The following is a 22310-nucleotide window of genomic DNA, read 5'->3' as shown; positions in this document are numbered from 1 at the left end:
TGTTCTATATTGTACAAAGGCTTTCTCTTTTCTTCACGTTTTGTCTTCACTTCCTCATATACTTCTACTCGTATAAAACCTTAACGGAAAATGGCATCTTGCAAAGGAGATATAATTTTTCATGGATTATTAGGATTCAGATATCATAACGTTTATAAAATTAGGATAGCTACATTGGCAGAACTATGTAGAAAAGATAGAAGAAGATAAATACGGTCAGTAGAAACTAGGCCAAAGAGAAGACTGAAACCTAGATATAATAAACAAATAGAACAATAACTTAAAAATAAAAAAAATGAAAAAGCAAACCGCGAAATAGATCAGAATGAAGAAGAATTCTGGAACCAACCAAGTTCTAATCAGGTTTGTCGAACCAATGATGATAATACTGTTACGATAATAAATATCATGGCCTACAAAACTGTAAATATATTATGACTAATTCTGTTTTTGTTGTACTAATTTCGGCGAAGCATCTAGACCCAAATTATGATGAGTCATCCGACTCGAGGTTTCCAGGTAGGCCGAATAAGACCGGTCTGAGCTTCTGGTTACTTCGATGGGAGATCGCCGCTTCAGCGTTGTTCTCGAATAACAGGATTTTATATTTATAGAGGAATTTTGTTATGAAGAGGGTTAGTTAATTTTGAAGAAGATTCGCGCTCGCGATTTAATTGTTACGTTCGTCTAGATAAATTATGCATTATTAGTTAAATAAATTGATATAAATTATCGTGCTTTTTAATAAATTAAAATAAGAACAATATAATAAATTAGTAAAGAATTAATAAATAAAATAGAACAAAATATAAATAATTATAAATAAATAAAAGACATTACAATAACTAAAGTGGATTACTTTCATGGTTTTTTCAATATTGTGAACAAACTACGCATTCTAAATGAAAATGTTTATAACAAAAAAGTTATTGCAAAGTAAACGCGAAAGTAAGCATGTTTTTTAATTGTTTATAATTATTAAAATAAAGAATAAAAACATTTAAAGGATATTTTATAATGTCAGTTTTGATGTAGTTACTATATTTGCGAAAGATGGTCACAATCGATCAAGTAGTTTTTTGACAATTATATTTGTTTATCCCATTTTAGAGAACAAAGGTCTTTTTCAAATGGCCGTACAGGTGCTTTGTCAATACTTAGAATTTTTTTTTTGTCTGATTCTTTTTATAAGTTCTCAAATTTTAATGTTTTTTAAAAACTATTCTTCTTCTTCTTTAAGTTCTATCTTCTATCGAAGGTTGGAAATCATCATGGCTATGCGGTTGACTGCCGCTCTAAAAAGTTCTGCACTACTGCATTCAAACCATTCCCTTAAGTTGTCAAGCCACGATATTCTTCGTCTTCCCACATTTCGCTTTAATCGGATTTTGCTTTGCATAATAAGTTGTAATAATGGGTATTTTTGCCCTCTCATCACATGTCCTAAGTACTCAAGTTTTCGTCTTTTGATAGGTAATATTATTTCCGCCTCATTTCCTATCCTATATAGTTACTTCTACGTTTGACATTCTTTGAATCCATGATATTCGTAGGATTCTTCTGTAACACCAAAATTCAAAGGCGGCCAACTTATTCAGATCGACTTATTTTAGTATCCACGCTTCCAAGCCATAAAGAAGAGTAGAGAATGATGCACGTGCTATTTCAATGCGTGTCTTAATTTCTTTGGTTTGGTCTACATCTGATAAAATATATAAATATATATAAAACTATAATAATTTTTAATTGTTTACATACACATATTTGATACAGAATGAAGTACCATTACCATTAGATTGACAATATCCCTAAATTATGCCAGCATGTCATAAATTAAATCACTCATTCCGGGGAGAAAAATAAATTGATTGAATTCAACTTACCTTAGTACAAAAGTGTACACAAAAAAGTTACAGCCCTTTGAAGTTACAAAATAAAAATTGTTTTTTTGCATTATCTCCTAAACTACCTGACATTTTTTAATAAAAATGGACACGTTACTTTCTTGTTCTGAAAGCATTTTTCATACAAAAGAAACAAGAAAATCTAAACTCTATGAATATGATATAACAATAAATGTTCAAAATGATCCCCATTTTCTTTAATACACATTTGGTATCGTTTTAATAAGGAAAACCGAATGCGCTGAAAAATCATTTTTTTCTGACGAAATTAATTTGCAGCTTCAATTATTCTAACCCTCAATTGTTGTTCGTCCTCTATTGTTACAGAATACACGTTCTCTTGCATAAACCCCCAAAAGCAAAAGTCCATGCGATTAAGACCTGACCTTCTGGATTGCCAAGAAATAGGTGCGTCACAACCCCTTCCAATCCACCGACCAGGATACTGCCTGCAAAGGTTTTCCCGGACTTCATTACTGTAATGCGGTGGAGCGCCATCTTGTAGAAACACATATTTTGCCTTATTGCAATATTCACTTCTTCCAAATACTCTTGTAAATCGTTTGCTAAGAACTGCAAATAATTATCACCATTTAAATTGTTGGGAAGAAAAACTGGGCCAATTAGATTGTTATCCACATTTCCTGCCTAACCATTAACTTTGAAAGTCCTTTGGTGAGGAATCGTCTTTTTGGCGTGAGGATTTTCCTTTTCCCAAATGTGCTCGTTATGATGGTTTGTTATTCCATTTCTACTGAAGGTAGCCTGGTCGGTAAACAAAATATTTCTAATAAAATTAACATAGAGTGTTTTCTATTAACAACCAATCGCAAAATCCAATCCTTTTAGGATAATCTTCAACCAGTAACTCTTGATCCGTTGTTGATAGAGTAGTAAGTGATAGGGTTTAAGCAGCTGATCCTTCAAACGAATTCAAACCCTTACGTGAGGAACATTTAGTTGAGCAGCTCTTACCCTTGTACTTGTTCCAGGGACTTCTTCAAGGATTTCTAATATGTCTTCATCAGTTGCATCCATTATTGAACGACCACTATTTTGCGGTTGGAATGTACCCGTTTCTCCTAAACGACGATCAAGTCAGAAATAATCGTCTATTGGGTGTATTTCGATTGGGGTACTTTACTGCATAACTTCTTACGGCTGCTGCACTATTTTCTTGACATAATCATAATTTAATCTGATCCAACTTACCCAAAGTTAAATGCATATCTGCCATTTCCAGAAATGTGCAGGCCATTGTAATATCAAAATTTTTCATATTAATTTTATTCATACAATAAATGATAGCTTCAAATTATTGACTATTATTGATGGAACTGTTTGTAATTATTGTACCCGTAGAAACTAATTATTGTAATGTTATGGCCAACTAGGAAAAAACTAGTTTTTCGAAAAAATGATAAGGGCCAAAAGAGTTTTAAAAATAATGTGTTAAAAAAATGACGCCACAAAATTCATTTGATTTGAACGTACTCAAAAGTTTGGGGGGATTTAGGGCTGCACACCCCCCTTAAAATTTTTCTGTGCGCTTAGATGTTGTTGTTTCTTTTGTATGAAAAATGCTTTCAGAACAAGAAAGTAACGTGTCCATTTTTATTATAAAATGTCAAGTAGTTCAGGAAATATTGCAAAAAAACAATTTTTATTTTGTAATTTCAAAGGCCTGTAACTTTTTTGTGTATACTTTTGTACTAAGGTAAGTTGGATTCAATCAATTTATTTTTGTCCCCGGAATTCGTGATTTAATTTATGACATACCTTTTTGAAACACCCTGTATTGGCAGTTCTATTTGTCAATTTCATCCATATTTTTTCAAATAATTATGAATTTTTCTTCCTGGTGGAATTATTATTAGTCTGTATCAAATACCGTTATATTACTGTACACTTAGGTCATGCTTATTAATTACAAACAATTTATTAATAAATATATTTAGAAATTTTGGGGACTCATAAAAGTAATCATAATTAATGTTAAGCTAAAGCCGAAAATTTTCAAAAGCGTAATTTCTAACAAACTTGTTAATATAATCCCAGGAAATGTGAAGAAAATGCAATGTACCTAAAAATATGTCTTTTTATGCCCATTAAGAAGTATCTAATCTGTTATATATCCATCGTGGTTTTAAGTGGATATCGGGTCTGGCAGTCCCCTGAAATGTATCTTAAACTATGAATGAAAAAACTTTACCGACTCGCCTAGGAAGGGACTGCTCGGTAAAAACACATTATCAGTGTTATTAGTGGAACAAATTCCGAATGAAGGTAAACATGAACCGGAAACTGCATGTTTTTGAGAAGCTTTTTATGTCGGCGAAATGGTTTTGGTTTTGTTTTTACAGATATTTTTGTTGGCTGTTTTATTACAGCTTCTAAAATGATTTCTTGGTAATGGTTGTGTAACGTTAATAAAAAAAAATTAATTAAAATACTATTATACATTTTTATTTTCAAATTCATCTTTCTATATTTAATCTATCTATTGTAGATAAAACGCCAGTTAGCAAGCTGATAAGACAAAATAGAGATAGAGTATTTTTTATTTATGCATGTTGCGGGTTAACCAAAATGTCAGAGCACAACTAATTTGTAATTTCAATTCCTGCATATACGAATGCACTGTTTGCTTCAATATCTCATTAAAAAGCTTTTTAATTCAATCTTAACACACTGGGTGCCACGTGAATTGTTCTTATACTAAGCATAATATGATTGAATTGTGATTTAAATGAATGTAGTTCAACGTTTCGGTACTGTTAGGTATGTAAAAAAAATAAAAAACGCGCTAATAGGTGCGTTGTGGGCACAGGTTAATTATAATTCATTCTCGGTGCCCATAGACGCGCTAGGCTCGTTCTTGCCAATATTGTAAGAAAATTGGTATTTATTTATTGTATAAAGAACTAAAATATAAATTTACATAAACGCAAAAACCAATAAAAGTTCAGAACAAAATAATTTGACCTTAACCCTGGTACATCACACTTATTTTTTTAGGCATGAACTTCACACTCGGGTCTCAGAAACCCAAAGCTGTTTTTTAGCAAAAAAACAGAAAATGTGAATATTTCATGGATTTGGGAGAATATCTAATCTTAGTAGAATGTGTAGAAAAAAATTTAACCATGGTGTGGTATTTCACAAAGAGATATATTTGTTGAAATTCAAAAATAACATGAAATAATATTCAAACATAAAACATTGTTATTAAAACAAATAAACATTAAATTAAAATTATCATCTACAAAATACACCTGTATAACTATCCTTGTAAGAAAAAAATAAACTCTTTTGGTAATATAAGTCTTAGTTATTCTTAGCCAGGTCTTCAGTTTCTTGGATCTTGATGTTCGCATTCACAGCATAGCTGGGTTCTATGTTCCATGCAATATGGTCTGCGACACTCAGAACACGCAAAACTGGTTTTTCTATCTTTTCCTTTTGCACAAAAGCAGCATCTAACTTTTTTTGTTAAATGAACATCATGTTGTGGTGGGGGGACTTCAATTCCCAGAATTTCAGAAATTCTTTGCCGCAGTGTTTTTTGTAAAGTAGCCACGGTCAATCGTTCTTGTAACCATGGTTCAATTAGACTCATTCCTAACTGCTTTAGAAAAGATTTTCGATTATTGTTTCTACTTTCCTTCCAGTGGGGATTTGAGAGAGAAAACAAAACCATTGCATTTATTCCACTAGCATCAAGTATATTGAAAAAAACTCGTAGCGGCCAACGTCTGGTCTTCCGTGAGGTAGTGTAAAAATGGCAGAGCTGATCAAATGTATCTGTTCGTCCCTTCGTTTCATTATACGAATGTATAATATTGGGCTTACTAGTAATGGCATTAAGAGAGTCATCAGAATGCAATGTTGACAGCAAAAGAACAATTTTGTTTTGTTTAGGAGTATATGAAACAAGAGTTTTATTTCTATCAAAAGCAAATAGCGATGTACCTACTTCTTTTTTTTTTAGGAATGTAGCAGGTATTTCTCTCTTATTTTTTCTCAAAGTAGCTAGGAGAGTTAATTGATACTGTTCTAACATTTGTTCAGCTAAGGGAAATGACGTAAACCAATTACCAACAGTGAGGTTTCGGTTAGTTCCATGTATTGTTTGTGAAAGTTTTCGAACATAATAAGCCGGTACTGATTCATTGTTTTCTGTGGTTACTCTTCCAACGTATGGAATTGCATTAAGCATATAATATGTTTTTGAATCATTTAGCATCATTATTTTCATTCCATACTTATCAGGCTTACTAGCCATGTATGTACGAATAGTTCTCGTATAGGTGCAAATTTATCCACTAATTTTCTTTCTGCTCTATTGTCCTTACTATCAAACCTCAGACATAAGGCTATAAATTGGAATCGCTGCTGTGACATCGTCGCCCGAAATATTCCATTTCCAAATTTTACTGACCAAAGTTCACCTAAATTACAGTTAGATACTCGTAATGCACCTGCTAAAAATAACAGCCCAATAAAAGCCTTCACTTCTGTTCTAGTTACTTGTCTTGTGTAACTCTGCTGTCTAATATCATTGCATTTACGAATGACTTCTTCATTTGAGTGCAAAACAATAACATGTATCATTTGTTCGTTGAACAACAAATTCCAAGATTGTTCAGGAGATTGAACTGTGCTCGCTTCTCCTTTGGGGCCAGGTAAATGTATTACAATGTTTTCTCGTCTTGTACGACCCTGTCTTGCTGGTGCTTGTGTGCTCCACCGATGACCATTTTTCCCCAGTAAACTAAGAATATTTCTAACTGGTTCATCCACTATTTCGTCTTCATTGTCGCTTTGTTCACTGTTGCTGTCTGACAGTTGCTCTTCAACGTAATCTTCATCAGACTCGTCCCCTCCAAACATATCGTCTACGATGTCGTTTTCACTCTCATTCTCCCATAAATTGTCTGCCTCTCTCTGTAATTCTACCTCAGTTAAAGGACGACGATTTTCTCTGCTAGTTGATGCCTTTACTGGACTATTTTCTCCACTAGTTGACGCCATTATACTAAAATAAATAAAAATAAGTTGAAACAAAATTATTACCGTAAACATCACCCTTGGGTCCGGGGTACCCATGCTTGTACTTCTGGAAATATCTTACCTCGTTGTTTCACTAAAATGCAGCGGATGACCCGTATTCTAACTCGACTTACGACAGACTGAATTTACATAAAGTGACGACACACATAAACCACTCATGCGCATGTCACATTGCAATGAATGACTCTCTGGGTTTCTGAGACCCAACAGTGCAGTTCCAGGGTTAAAATAAACAATAAAATACATTATTTGTTTGCATGGAATATTCTAAAGTATGGTGTGAGACAAAGTCCAAAGCCATTTAGGCACTGAGGGTAATAGTAAACTGAGGCCTTTCGTTTTTACCGTCACTTCAGCAAACAATGCATCTTCTTCTTTTAGCCTTTCCGTTATCTCCTTTTGGGCAGTACTCTGGAAGGTGCTGACGTTTTAACTTAGGTATTGGATCTAAAAAGGGGGTTGTCCAAGCAGTGTTTCGATCCCGACTAGTCTGAATTCATAGAAACTGTTACGACTTCCGGTATCTTGTACAAATGATATGAATTAACATATCTGGAATAAATGGATGGCTACTTTTTTATACCAGATAAGAGTCTTGTGTTCACATGGGTAATATGATAACATTTGGTCACAATGATCAACCACTGCCATAAAGTTTTTGTATTCATTTATAAGTTTTGGCTTCATCATCTCTTGGCCACGTTGTGTAGTAACTTTTTTCATATTTCCATTAAATTTACTGAAAATTGTTAATTTCTTTACGATCCTTCCATTTGATTACATTACTCAAATTCCTCCGTAGTGAATTGCATAACCAGTTCACCTTTTTTTAACTTTTTATACAAATCTTTAGGAGGATTCCCTTCTCTATTTGCTCTCAGAGTTCCTATGACGTATGTTCTACTTTGTTACAAATCCTTGGTTAATTTTAAACCATTGTAAAAATTATCTATAGATATGGAATGCAAAACTCATAGTTTTTCTTGTTTTTTTTTACTACTTTAGTATAAGTAAAATATACTAAGATATTTTACTACTTTTTTCGTATACTGAGAGCCAGATAACGGAAGATCTGCAGATCCTGAATAAACAAGGAATTTGAGAATTAACCCAGTTGGTTCAGAAAGAACGTACAGCTTTAGGCGGAATTTTAACCGACCACGCCATTGCATCATAGATTCATCCAGTGAAAACTCCTTGGGTAATAAATATCTTTCATTCTATTGTTGAAATTACAGTTTAATTAATGCACATGCCCCGACCGACGACAAACTAGAAGGCATTAAAGAACAGTTTTTCGAAGACCTAGAACAAGCCTACAGAAGATGCCCCAGAAATGACATCAAGATAGTGCTAGGTGACATGAATGCAAGAATAAGACGAGAGCGAGTTTTTATGCCGACTATAGGAAGGCATAGTCTACACAACATAAGTAGCGATAATGGATTATGACTGATAAACTTAGCAGCAGCATTGAACATATTTCGTCGCTAGCACCTATTTTGAACATAAGAATATACACAAGGTAACCTGGACCTCCCCTGATGGAAGAACAACTAGTCAGATTGATCACATCTTAATAGATTCAAGACACGGAACGGACATAACAAACTGCAGAAGTTATAGAGGCGCAAACATAGACTCAGACCAATGTTTAGTGATCTCAACACTAAGGGCTAGAATTTCAAATTCCAACAAAGAAAAAAAAATAGATAGAAAGAAATGAACTGTACAGAAGCTGAGAGATGTAACTGTTACAAAACAGTACTGGGAAAATATTACCAATAGGTTAAGGAATCAAAGTCTAAGCGAAGAAGACCAAAGAGATATAGACTCCTACTGGAACAGCATAAAGGAAGATATTGAGTCAGCAGCACAAGATGAAATAGGAACAGAAACTTGTACCCGAAAAAATCACTGGTTTGACGATGAATGCAAAGACTAGAGGCTAGAACCCACACACGGTTGTAAAGCCAAAATGATGATGATGATGATGATTCTATTGTTGAAAAAGTTGATCAGAGGAAGTATTTTTCCTAATTGTGTGCCAGTTGCTTGATTCCCCATGTCTTAAAAATGTAACTTTTCGGCTCATAAATATTGAAAAAATTTGAATATTAAATAAGTAGTACTTTTTCCAGTAATCGTTGATCCTATTTAAATGAATTGTGTCCATGTGCAATAGGAGTCCAAAAAAAGTGTTATTTCACTTCTAGTAACGTCCTTTCAACGACTAATTCTTCTATTATTCGACTATTCTGATTGAATACCGCTTCTCGAAAGTAATTCCACTGCATGTGCATTTGCTTTAGCACAAAGAATGTCACACAGCTCTTTCGTTACCAACAACTTAAAATAATCTATTGGCTCTGTCTCTCCTACGTGGACACTAATGCATGTAACACCTGTTAATGCAATTGTACCTCACGGTATGACCATTGTGAAGTTGTAGTGGTTGCAACTGGTGTAGTTGAAGCAGAATTTGTAACAATTGAGTTAGCCAGTTAAGAAGTTGTAGATACAGATGTAGTAGAAGATTTGCATTTATAATGAGCTGCCAATTACAAGCAGACAGACTATAAGTGGAAAAAAACGAGAGCAAATATTAAGAAAATAAAAAGTTACAACAAAATGCGAATTGAGAATATTAATACTCATAGTACGAAAAACTCAATAATAAACTAGGATATAAAACAACAAGACGATATTCAAGACATAGTACGATGCGGCAAAAAGCTAAGAAGCAACTGGAACCACTATGTAACGAAAATGAAAGAAAAACAACAATTAAGTTTGTAAGAGACGGAAGCTAGCAGGAAAGACAGTACCAAAACGATGGCAAGAAATAACGTCATCCAAATCCCAAACAATAGTAAAAAAAATCCAGTAAATAAAGTCCATAACACTAACGTAAACTGAAGAAGGAAGAAATTAGACAAAAAAGACCCACTCTAAAAACTTTAAAATATCGAGGAACATAATTACTATGATTTATTGGATATTTATATTTAATTAAAATTTTCGCAAAATCAATATTAAAGCCCTTTTAATCAACAATAAAATTATTTCAAACTTAAAACGCTTTTATTTTATTTTTTTGTGTATCGTTTTACTTCGATTACTACAAATCGTATCAAACTTCTCGCTATTCCCTGTACATCATGAAGTTAACAACGTTCTTAGAAAACAAATAATACCATATTTACGCATTATCAGTTTCCGTCAATATGCTCAAACTAAATATGAGAGTTCAATGGCTTTTTTCATGAAAATTACATGAAGCAATCAATGACAAGCAATTGATTGGAAAATTGCTGTGTTCTGAATTATTCTGTAAGTCGAAGGAGGAGCTGTTCATAACATGTGTTTTGTTTCAATATTTCAATTCTTATTTTAGATTTTGAATTCTGCAGATAAACTACCTTTGATGTCTGATGCTGAATCAAAAAGGCACCGATAAACAAATTTATGCGAACTCTTCAAAAATATATTTAACTGCATCCGCCTGAATGAAACCAGCTTTGTATGGAATTTTTTATTTTATAAAATTTCGCATATGTTCAAAATTTCTACACATTTCCGGTAATTTCAACTAAAAGTTATAAATAAAGAACATACAAAATACGTACTATATGATAGATGAGACAAAACAACATTATTATCAATCATTTGATCATAATAGAGAAAGGCAATAGAGCATAAATAATTGAAATTAAGTAGAAATTGATATCAACTAATAAAATGTTACCAAAGAAAGAAAGCTAAATTGGAAAAAAAGCAAAATGTGGACTGGCAATGGTAAGAAATTAAAACTATAGTAACCTGCTAAATATACTGAAACTTATTTGCAAACATTTAATGACTATAAAACTTTTATTATTTATTCATCATAAGTGGCTCGGCAATCCGTTATGGATCTTGGCCTGTTCACAAAGAAGTCGCCACTCCTGTCGATTCCTGGTAACTTCCCTCCATCTTATGACCCTTAGAATCTGTAGGTCTTCTTCCTCATCATCAATCCATCTCCTTCGTGTTCGTCCTCTGCTTCTTGTGGAGTCTGGTTTTAAAAATGTTAATTTTTTCGTGTATTCGTGATCTGACATCCTAGCAATGTGTCCAGCCCATCTAAGTCTCTGCACTTCAACGAATTTCATAATATCTGGATCGGTGTATAACTGATATAGTTCAAAATTGTATCTTCGACGCCATAGCCCATTTTCATTTACGGCCCCAAAAATCTTTGTAAGAATTTTTCTCTCAAAAATATCAAGAAATCTTTCATCATTTTAAGATAAGGTCCACGTTTCAGCCACGGTCTTATTAAGGTCTTGTATATATTGAGCTTTACTGCACGTTTTATATTTTTATTTTTTAAATGTTTCAGGAGACCGTGAACAGTTCTGTTTGCTATTGCTATGCATCTTTTTACTTCTTTTTTTTTACCAAGGTATGGTTGTTAATTTGAATTCTCTGTTGGATATTTCGGGGATTTTTAGAAACCAACATATATTTGGTTTTTTCCTCGTTTACAAGTCCTAATTCACTTGCCGCGTCCGCAAGCCTTTAAAAACACTGCACCATGTCTCTCATACTTCTCAAATTCTCATATTTAATTATCTGATTGCCTTTTCCAAGGCAATATTAAAGAGGAGACACGCCAGCGCGTCCCCCTGTCTTAGACCATTATTATTGTCAAAGAACATAGAGCTTTTCCCTTTAATTCTAACGCATGAGCTTACGTTTTGCAATGTTAGTTGGATCAACTTAACTAACTTAGGTGGGATCCCAAAGCCTATCATTGTCATTATTTAATGCAGTTCTTTTCACACTGTTATAGGCTGCTTTGAAGTCAATGAAGAGATGATGTGTATCTATGTTACATTCTAGTGATTTTTCTAGAATTTGCCTATGTGCTTGAATTTGATGTGTAGTTGACTTTCCAGCAGTAAATCCGCATTGATATTAACCAATAATATCCTTTGTAAAATGTTTAAGTCTTTCAAACAATACATTGCCGAAGATTTTATATGCAGATGCTAACAGAGTAATGCCTCTATAGTTCTTACACTCCAGTTGATCACCCTTTTTATGCAACGGACATATTATTCCCTTTAACCACTCTTCTGGTGGTCTTTCATTCTGCCATATAAGTACTATTAGTTTTTTTATACATTTCCGAACAGCTTTCATCGATTCCTGGGGCTTTATTGTCTTTGAGTTTTAGGATGGCATTTGACACTTCTCTTCTCTTGTTGGGTCTTTGTTGGTTTGGGGATTTGAAGTATTTCCTCGTTTCATTTTTATCGAATAAACTTTGTATCTCATGTTCTGTTCGTATTTACTCAAGTACATTTACGTACCCAACTCGAAAAAGTAAGCGAATACAAATATTTGGGAACCCTCATCAATGAAACAGGTGACCAAAATCACGAGATAAAAAGACGTATTGAAATTGCCAAGTCTACCTTTATAAAAATAAAAAAATGATTTTGTAATCGTGATATTAGTATTCAACTACGAACTAGAATGTTAAAATGCTATGTATTCAGTACTTTGCTTTACGGTGTTGAGGCATGGACTCTTAAACAGATAAATGTTAAAAATCTTGAAAGCTTTGAGATGTGGTACTACCGCCGTATACCAAAAATAAGTTGGATGGATAAAATTACAAATGAAGAGATAACACGCAGAATAAATAACGATCCAGAAGTTATACTGAATATAAAAAAGAGAAAACAAAAGTACACATTCCTACAAAATATATTGCAAGGAAAAATCCAATGACGCAGAAATCCGGGCCGTAGAACAATGTCCTGGATGAGAAATTTAAGAGAATGGTTTGGCTGTACCACTAACGAATTATTCAAAACAGCTGTAAATAAAATTAGAATCGCCCTAATGATATCCAATCTCCGATAGGAGAGGCACTCAAAGAAGAAGAAGTATGACTTTATACACCCATCACGCAATTCTAATTTATAAAGAATTTAAAAAGTACAAACAAAAATTTAACTTGTTTAGATATGTAATAGCTTCTTTCGTAGCCAACAGGAAATCCTCGCGACTGCCTTCATAGGCTCTGATTTGGCACTTCTCCAGTACATGTTGTACCTTGCTGCACCATAGTCGCACATGGCAGATAATAGCATTCCGCACTTGATGAGTACGGACTCTGTTTAAACATGCTCATTGTTTTCCTTGATAACTCAAGGCCAGATGGCTTCTGTGTGTGTTACATGGTAAGTTCTACGCTTGTGGAGATGATTTCTGAGACCATTCCGTCTGGCAGGAAGTGACAACATCGAACTTTGTCTCGGATAGTTGTTCTACTGTTACTAAAGGCGGATGTCTGGACTTTAGTCTTTAGGGTTCAAGGGCTCTAATGCCTTTTTCATGAACCGAGAGTTGAGAGTTACTGGTAATTTGATCATATTCCCTCCTAAGAACATGTTTTCTTTGAAGATCTGGTGGAGATACGTGGTCTAGGCAGGTAGGAGTCGACCTGATGGCGCCGGTGATATTTCGCATGGTGTTGTTTAATTGTATTTTAATTTTTGTGGTGTGAACTCCGAATAAAGAGGAAAGGCTTATTCAGCTACCGGAAAGACCAGACCCAATTCAGATATTTGCAGATTCTTACTAGCTCATAAACAAAAAAAAATTGGAAAGAAGAAAAATTAGAGAGATGATAGGGGACGTTCAAATATTACGTAACGCCATTTTTGAAGATTTTTGAACCCCTCCCTTGTAACGCACCATCACATTTTACATGACCCCCCTTCCCCCTTTATTTTGTATGTGAAGAATTTGAAATTCGTCATTAAAAGAATGATTATGGTCTAGAAGGTGAAGTGCGTACGTAAAATCTGTTTTTCTATTATTGAAAGCCCTTTTATGTTCTGCTATACGTTTGACAAAAGTTCTACCAGTTTGACCGATGTAAGTTTTTGGGCAGTCGCCACGTTTAAGTTTGTATACACACTGTGTAAGTGCTTTTTCTTTTGGCTCTTGTTGTTTTTGATTAAAGTCTTTCTTAAAACTTTTTAACTCAATGCTTTGTCAATTGTCAATTGGCAATTATCAATTGCTTAATTATTGAAATAGCTGTTTTTATCGAATGTACGAATTCGTATTGCTTTGTATATATTGCTTACTTTCTCTAAGATCATATTGACTGGTTAAAAAAAATTTAACAAGCTTTAACTTAAAATTCCTTTAAATTGTTTTTATTTATTTCATATTGTGATGTGAAGATAAAGATATCGTAATATAAGAACTAATCATCGGCTAATGGATTAAGTCCACAGTCAAAAGAAACCAACAGCACACAAGAACTAATCAGTTTTATCTTCCTTTTGTACATAGCTTAACCATTAGTTGGTTGACCTATCTTGACCAGGTTGAGTTATCGCTTTAGGATTCTAACTCCATCTGTTAAAACTTAATAAGATACTAGACACAACACGACCTATGATTTCCTTTTTTAAAAAAATATAATTGACATTTTTATAAACAAGTTAAAATCGAAACGTCAGTATTATATTTAAAACTAGTATAGTTATGTACATACATTTTATTGTCTTTTAAGTATTTTAAAATTTGGACTTACCAGTTGAGATGAACAATATTTTTGTACTTCGCTAATGGTATGGTTTCTTAATTCTACATCTGCTGCTAAATCAACCAGTGATATCTGAAAAAAGTATAAGGTTTTATATAAGAGTTTATTTTTAATGTACAAATGTTGCTTTTATATCAGTAAAATCTTAAAAACATTTAGTTATACGCATCATTGATACGACCGACAGTTACTTCACAGTAATATGATTATATATATAATTATATTATATATTTTGATGGTAGTCTTTGTGACAAACCTGAGATTTAAACCAAACGATACCTGGAGGCCGAATTATGTATTGAATAGTCACAGTTCCCTTACCTGGAAAGTATAATAAGTACCATGGATGTATCGGAAGATATAAACCGAAGAATAATGCTTCGTATAACTTCCAGTAGTATATATTATAGACTTGGGTAGGTCAGGTTCAATATGAGTGGGAGCTTAACCACCGTTCTACTCGACCTAAGGCACCTATTGCGACTCATCCCTAGGTTATAGTTATTCCTTCAAGCCAGCCTTTTTGCAAAAGTCTATTATGGCCTTAGGTCACATCGTAGGGCTCGAGTTGTATGCTCAAATCTATTGAGGCCGTACAGAGAGAATTTATTAACAGTGTTCTTTTAGGAGACCTACGATAATTTGCAGATCATTCCAATTCATTACTAGTAGATCTCTTCTTCGATCGCTCATGTATAAAATGCTGCGAATGTTTTAAAACCGTTTGTTCGTACCAGTGGTTACGTTTCATACGTTCCACCCAGTCCGATATTGTTCTTTTGGCTGAGCTTCTTACTCTGTCAACGAAAGGTTCTAGGCCTATGAACGTTTGTTTTGCTTTTTATTTATTTAGTTTTAGGGCTTCTGTAATAGTCGCTCTGATGAGTCCTGCTAGGACGAAATACATATAAGCGAATATGTAGAGGCACTATAGGTGAAATGAAATCTTAATTGTCTTTTCTTTATCTTTATTTACTGTTTATTTTATAAGTATAAGAAACCAGTTCACGAAAAAGATTCTTGTTTAGATAAATTGATATGCTCTAGAATGCAATTTTAGATTTCCCATGTCAGTCCTTTATTTGAGCAAAAATCTGATGTTTGGTTTCGACAACCAAGAGATGCTCTGATTGAGTTTTTGATACATCAGTGTAGATATGTTCAAAATTTGGGTATAAGGATATTATCTCATGATGTGATTGTTGTATTAATTTTGGATTAGTGGATGTTTTGGGATAGCAAGTAAGGAATGTATTTACAATTGGTGGACTAGTTGATCAATGGGGGAAGTTTTGAATTGGTTTTATGATAGTACTGACCTGCTCACAGTTGTAAACACTGTATTTTAATCTTTCATGAAAAGAGAGTGATTCATAGGTTTATTTTTATAGTTACTGATAAATTTAGGTTTTAAAATATTTGAATGCACAGTATTTTGGTGATTTGTAGTATATGTACCGCCGAAGCGAGTACAGGAACTAGTTTGTTACTTAAATCCGAAAATATTTAATAATAAAAACAATAAAAGAATGAAAAATTAAAAAAAAAATTTTAAGAGTGAAAACTTAAAAATTATAGTCAACATCACTTATATTGTATATGGTATACGGAAAATGGTAACCAGTACTTCCAGTACGCGATTACTGATACATGGTTTAATATGAGATACCAAATATATGTCATTTTGAAACGGTAAGTATTTCCAAACAAATAATTAATCTTTTAGGAAAACAAATCCTACGCAAGTATCATTATTCATGTTTCTATTCGATAAACCATTAATAACGAAACGAATGAACGCAAGTACCGTATTCTGATAAAGATATTCCTAAACAGTCGGATTCAATGACGGTATATAAATCAACGAGTACATTGTAAGTATGTCCAAAATTGCCTTTATAATATATCAAAACAAAGATAAGTGGAAAAACGAGTCAATATGATGGACGGTTTGAATAGTGCCTCCTGTAGGAAACACAGAGAAGGACTTTATCTTAGGAACATCCCAAACAAAGGATTATTTTATTAAATACTTTTTAAACAGTGTTCGATTTGGTTTTCAAATGATCGTCTTGATTTCTATCGTACACGAGGAAAGGTAAAATTACTAAAATAAGATAATGGAAAACAATAACCGACCTAAATTCGAAAACAATGATGTTTTTTTAACCGCATCAACCCCTACGATTATTAGGGGTCATTTATTTTTATTTTAGAAAAAGTTTATTACACAGCATATTTACAGTTACATAGTAGTTTTGAAAATCTTACAGTGTGTTATGTAGTTTACAATTTTTGAAAAAGTTTATTGTTTTACTAATTTCTTCTAGTAGAGCTTCTAGACCTTTTTTCAGATTGTGTTGTATATTGTATTTTCGATGTTGCTCTTGCTGTTGAGTACACTGAGTCTTTGAGCAGGGAGCGGTAGTAAAGCAGAAGTAACATCTGGTTTGATAATTTATCACACAATCAATTTGAATCCTAATTTAGATGTTAGATCTCGAATCGGACAGACAATGTTCACTGATATGTTTACTTAGTTCTTTTATATGGTTGTGAAATATGGACGCTCAAATATCCTGGATGGATTATGTATGCAATGAGGAGGTTTTTCAAACGCGTACTAAAAAGAGAGAGCAGAGTATGGGTTACTTGAGCCAGACGATGAAAGTCCCATTCTGACGCCACTTCCGATAATGTCGCTAAGCATTGGATGTGCACTACCAGCCGACGCGTACGGTTGAGAACATTACTTATAGAATTTTTCATATAAAAAAAGAGTGCACGTCATTCAAGATTTATGACGTCAGAACTCCACAGCGTTGCCAAAACATCAAAATAGTTATAGAGTGAGGAATTTTCAAAATGTCAAATATTAAAGAATATACTAGTCAATTGTCAATTTTTTTAGCTTTGTTAGGTTGTTTAGCTAAATATCTCAGTAAATTTTGGTTGATAATTTTGATGAGTCCAGTTTTTATGTTAAGGTCTGCTAGAATTGAGTTATTTGTGCGATGGGCGGTCCATGGTATGCGCAACATTTTACGGTAGACCCACATTTCAAATGCCATTATACGCTGTGAATCGGCTTTTTTTATTGTCCAAGTTTACAAAGTATATGTGGCGATAGGAAATATCAATGCTCGCACTAGGCGTAATTTTGTGTTTTTTGTGATGTCAGTGTTCTTCCAAATTTTTGTGAGTTTGGCTGTTGCCGATCTGGCCATTGTGGTGCGTCAACGGATCTTGTCTTCGCATCCTCCACTGTTAGTAATAACGGAGGCCAAGTAATTAAATTGCCTGAACAGTTTGTAACCTGCCATGATTCTTATTTCTGCCTAGGACGTCTATTTTTTTATTACTGATGGAAAAAGTATTGGTAATTTTATTTGCTAAATAGATACTCCTCCCCCTCGACGAGTACCTCTATCTCTACTAAACATAGTAAAATTATCAATGTTTACAATGAAACATTTGACATATTGATGATACACCTTTTTAATTAAAAAATACATTTTTGATTTGTAATCCTAAATATGTATATTAGCATTAAAAATACATTTAAAGACATTTTATTAAACTATTACCATTACTTGACTATTAACATTGTATTAAACATAAATATCGATATAATAAAAAAATAAACAAGTTTTGCCGTTTCTATATTACATACTTAATGATATGATGAAAATTAATCTTTTGGTAAGTATTATTTTTTATTTTTTTTTTTTATATAAATTGGAGAAGGCTAATTCACCCCTGTCTGATAATTTAAAATAAAGTAAACAGTTCCCTTCTACCTCTAAAGGACATCGATAAATACCAAATGATCACAGCGGGTTGTACACCCTGTAGGGAACCAAAACATGTAAAGTACAGCCATCCGTCTTGGTTCCTGGCCCAAGCCTGCGGTTGTGGATCCTCTTTTGTTCTTGGAGATCTTGTCGCTCTCACAGGCACCTTCGAATAATTCAATTAATGTTTTTACTTTCTTTTGATTCTCGTTTTGGTATCGCGTTATAGCATCGGAGGATCTTTTTATTATTAATGTTGTGTCAAAACAACGTGGTGATATCAATCGTTGAATGCTGAAAAGAGGCTTGGTCACCGGAATTGTGTGCGAGCGGTATAAACACTGTAAAACGGAAAGTTACCAAAAATTTAATATATTATTTATAGATTCGTGTACAGCAGTGTTTATAAAATGAAGGAATATCCAAGTAAGATTTTTTTTCATGTTGTTTCATGTAGTAAAACAGTTCGGTATATTATATTCTGTAAGTCATGATATATAACATGTATAATAAAAATTAAATTAGCAATCGCTCGTACGTCCAAGAAAAGCAGTGTAAAGTATTTTCGACCTAAGAAGACCGCTTTGCAATTAAATGCTGGTAACTTTATTACTAGCGGACCAAATAAGCGGCGATATATTTTACACTACCTTTATCAATAACAGTTTACTGCTCTGTTGTTTCAATCAGCACTGCTTAACAAGTTATCGTTTATTGGTTTTATTATTTTATTGTAATAGGACGAGTACGGAATATTTATTTAAACAGTGAATTTATTACATGTTTTTTTTTTTAATTTCTTCTGACGTATCATATAATGTAGGTTTACCCAATAATCAAAGTTATGCCTTTACGAGAACATATTATTTGAAAAATAAGGAGTAAATACCATATGTCATAATAATTGTAATCTCCTTTATACACACTTTAAAAATTTGTTTAGTAATGTATTTCTTAAATCCGCACAATCATTGAAAAATGATTCCTGCTATTTAAAAATATCTTTCTGTTAACAACAAAGTAGATCAAATTCAAACTTGTCATCATATTACACTTCTGTTTATCGTTAAAAATTAATTGATGGTCGTGGGTTGTATTGGTGTTATTTAATAATTTAGCAAAATACGTAATCAGCAAAAATCTTATTAAAAACATGCGAACGGGTTTTGCAATCACAATCAATGCAGTGTTTATACTTGTTTAGCATTGGATGTTAAATAATTTGTGTTCGATTGTTACGTCTGTTGTACAACCCTCGTCCTTTTTAGGGTGTAGTAGTTGTATATAAGTACCTATTTTTTATAGTAGTGTAGTGAAGCGGTACTTTAAAGTAAGATGAGTAATTTGGAAGAAAATAAAATACAGTCGAAACGTAGAGTGTTATCTCCAGAAGAACGGCGTTTAGTTCCGAAAGTCGAAAGTTATTTCAATTTAAAAAAAACTAATATGGTTCCATTGACATCTGTTATAGCAGTTCAAAAACGCACATGCGATGCTTACGGTATCTCAGAGAGGATATTCCGAAGAATTAATGACATGAGTGAGGATGAAAGAAATAAATTATTTATTTAAAGTAAGCAAGAGAAATCGTCGATATCCAAAAACTTTGTGCAGATTTGCACCAGTCAATTAAACTTGCAATTAAAAATATTATATATAATATGTATAAAGCCAAAGAACATGTAAAAATTAGTATTGTGTTACAAAAAATAAAAGACAAGGAACTGTGTGATATTAGTTTAACAAGTTTGTGGAGAGTGCTGAAACATTATGTTTTTGATATAAAAAGACAAATAATAGACAAGTATTGTGTGAACTCTCTAACGTTGTTTCAAAACGGTGGCATTTTTTAAGAAAATACATGAACAATAAAACGTCTGATAGTCCGAGGCAAGTTGTATTTTTAGATGAAACTTGGATTTTCGCTAAAGGAAATATGTCAAAATCATCCTGACAAGATGGCACCACGAAATGTTATTCTTCTAGTCGTTCCGATAATGGTAAACTTCATGCTGGAAATTATGAGGGTTTTATTCCTGACGCTAGTTTAATTTTTTCGTCCACAAAGAATACAGGTGATTACCATGGATGGAAATATGGATGCAAATATTTTTAAGGAATGGTTTGAAGAAAATTTGTTAAAAAAATTGGAGCGACCATCCATAATAGTGTTGGATAATGCATCCTACCACTCAAGAGTAGAAGAGAGATTTCCTTCAAGCAGCTGGCCAAAAGAAGAAATAAGAAGAAAAGTTATCACAGTGGCATATTTTTAAAAGTCGATTTACTTCAAGGTGTGGACAGCACAAAATTCAAAAGAAATTTGTTACTGACCAAATGGCTCTTAAATATGGCCATGAAGTTCTTCGACTTCTGCCCTACCATTGCCACTATAATGCAGTTGAGTTAGTTTGGGGTATAGCCAAAAATTTTTATGATAAACATGCATCCAAAACAACAGATGACGCTAGCGTTCTTAGTTTATGGAAAGGATCGCTAGAACAAATAAAGGCAGAACAATGGCAAAATTGTATTGGACATACGGAAGACATAATCCTAAAGCTTTTATGGCGTATCGTTAGGTTTAATTTTTTCTATTCATGCTCGACCTCTCCCATATTCAACGCTTTATCATACACTCACAGGCGTTAAGTCGTTTGGATATCACTCTAATGTTTTGTTACAGGTGCAATGTTCGATTCTTTTGTCATTGTGCCATCATCTCCTTCTCTTTTCAACAACCCCCAACCCTACTATATTTACTTGTTTCTAAATTTCTTTCCAACGACCCTTCATACGTTGCCATCCAACTAGTCTTTCTCAAGCTGACTTTGCGATCAATTTGCTATTTTGGACCTTGGCGATTATCCTATTATTTTTTTCAACAAACCTACTACACTACTACCACAGAAAACGAACTTATTTAAATTACTTTTTATAGAGCTTTTAAAAATCGTTTTTAAAGAAAATAGCTATAGGCAGATGGGGCATAAACAATAAGAAAGAATGATGATAAGATCAAAGCTTGAATTTGATTTAACATTTACCTTTGATTTTATTACAAATACTTATTTTATTTGAGTTGGGTTTACCTGAGGGGTTTTAAAATCCAACTGAAGTTGTCGACTTAAGAACTTTCGATTGGAAGACAAACTAATAACTATTTGAGATGATTTTCCATAATAAAATGTTTAAGCTTATTATTTCAAGTACATTACAATTCTAAACAGGAATAATAAAGCCTTGTTTGTGTAAAGTTCCTTCTAGTTACACTCATTTGGAACCGTTGCCAAAAAACTAATGTTTATCCCATAATATATAAATGAATGTTTTATAAAACAGATTATATTGCTAGTAAATGAATGAGTTACTAGAAACATAAAATTTTGGACAGTGTCTACTAGTCTCGCGTCCCACAGCATGAAGATGCTCCAAATGTTTAATTTCTAACGAAAATTAAACTTTCAAAACATTTAACTTAGCCGCACCTTAGACATATACTCTTTGAAGATCAAAGAAACTGAATTAAAACAAGTAATATTTCAAAACACGCAGTGTATACATATTTGTGAAGCGGGTGTGGGAGAATTTGTGTTTCATCTTCTGACACTTTTTTGTTTTTAGAGTATGTGCGAATACTTCGTTAAGATTTTATTTATAGTGATTTAAATTTAACACTATGTGAATTGGTTGTTACTATTAAAGAAGGTTTTTGACCAGTAATTACTGAAACACGGTTTTAAGATATTTATGTACAATGTACATACAGAATTTTCGTCCTTGATGAGACTAGCTAGGATGGTTTTTGAATGAAGTACTTTGGAACTTTTCGGCTTTAGGAAAACCATACACATTTTCAAAAATGTCGTATGAGGTCATACCACAAAAGTTATTTGTACACTGAATCAGTCAGATATA

The 22310-nt window shown here is 33.1% G+C and overlaps 1 protein-coding gene across 1 annotated transcript in view; it reads right to left on the bottom strand.

Moving 5' to 3' along the window:
- Reck (Reversion-inducing-cysteine-rich protein with kazal motifs) overlaps positions 1–22310 on the bottom strand; it is a 212665-nt gene that overhangs the window by 65776 nt on the left and 124579 nt on the right. Inside the window, exon 3 of the mRNA XM_072536786.1 lies at positions 14587–14670. Coding sequence (XP_072392887.1) covers positions 14587–14670 — 84 coding nt within the window. The remainder of the gene's footprint in view (positions 1–14586; positions 14671–22310) is intronic.

The sequence above is a fragment of the Diabrotica undecimpunctata genome, chromosome 7 (assembly GCF_040954645.1).
Source record: "Diabrotica undecimpunctata isolate CICGRU chromosome 7, icDiaUnde3, whole genome shotgun sequence".
Classification (NCBI taxonomy): Eukaryota; Metazoa; Arthropoda; class Insecta; order Coleoptera; family Chrysomelidae; genus Diabrotica; species Diabrotica undecimpunctata.
The sequence above is the reverse complement of the archived record's forward strand: the minus strand, read 5'-3'. Positions and strand labels throughout refer to the sequence as shown.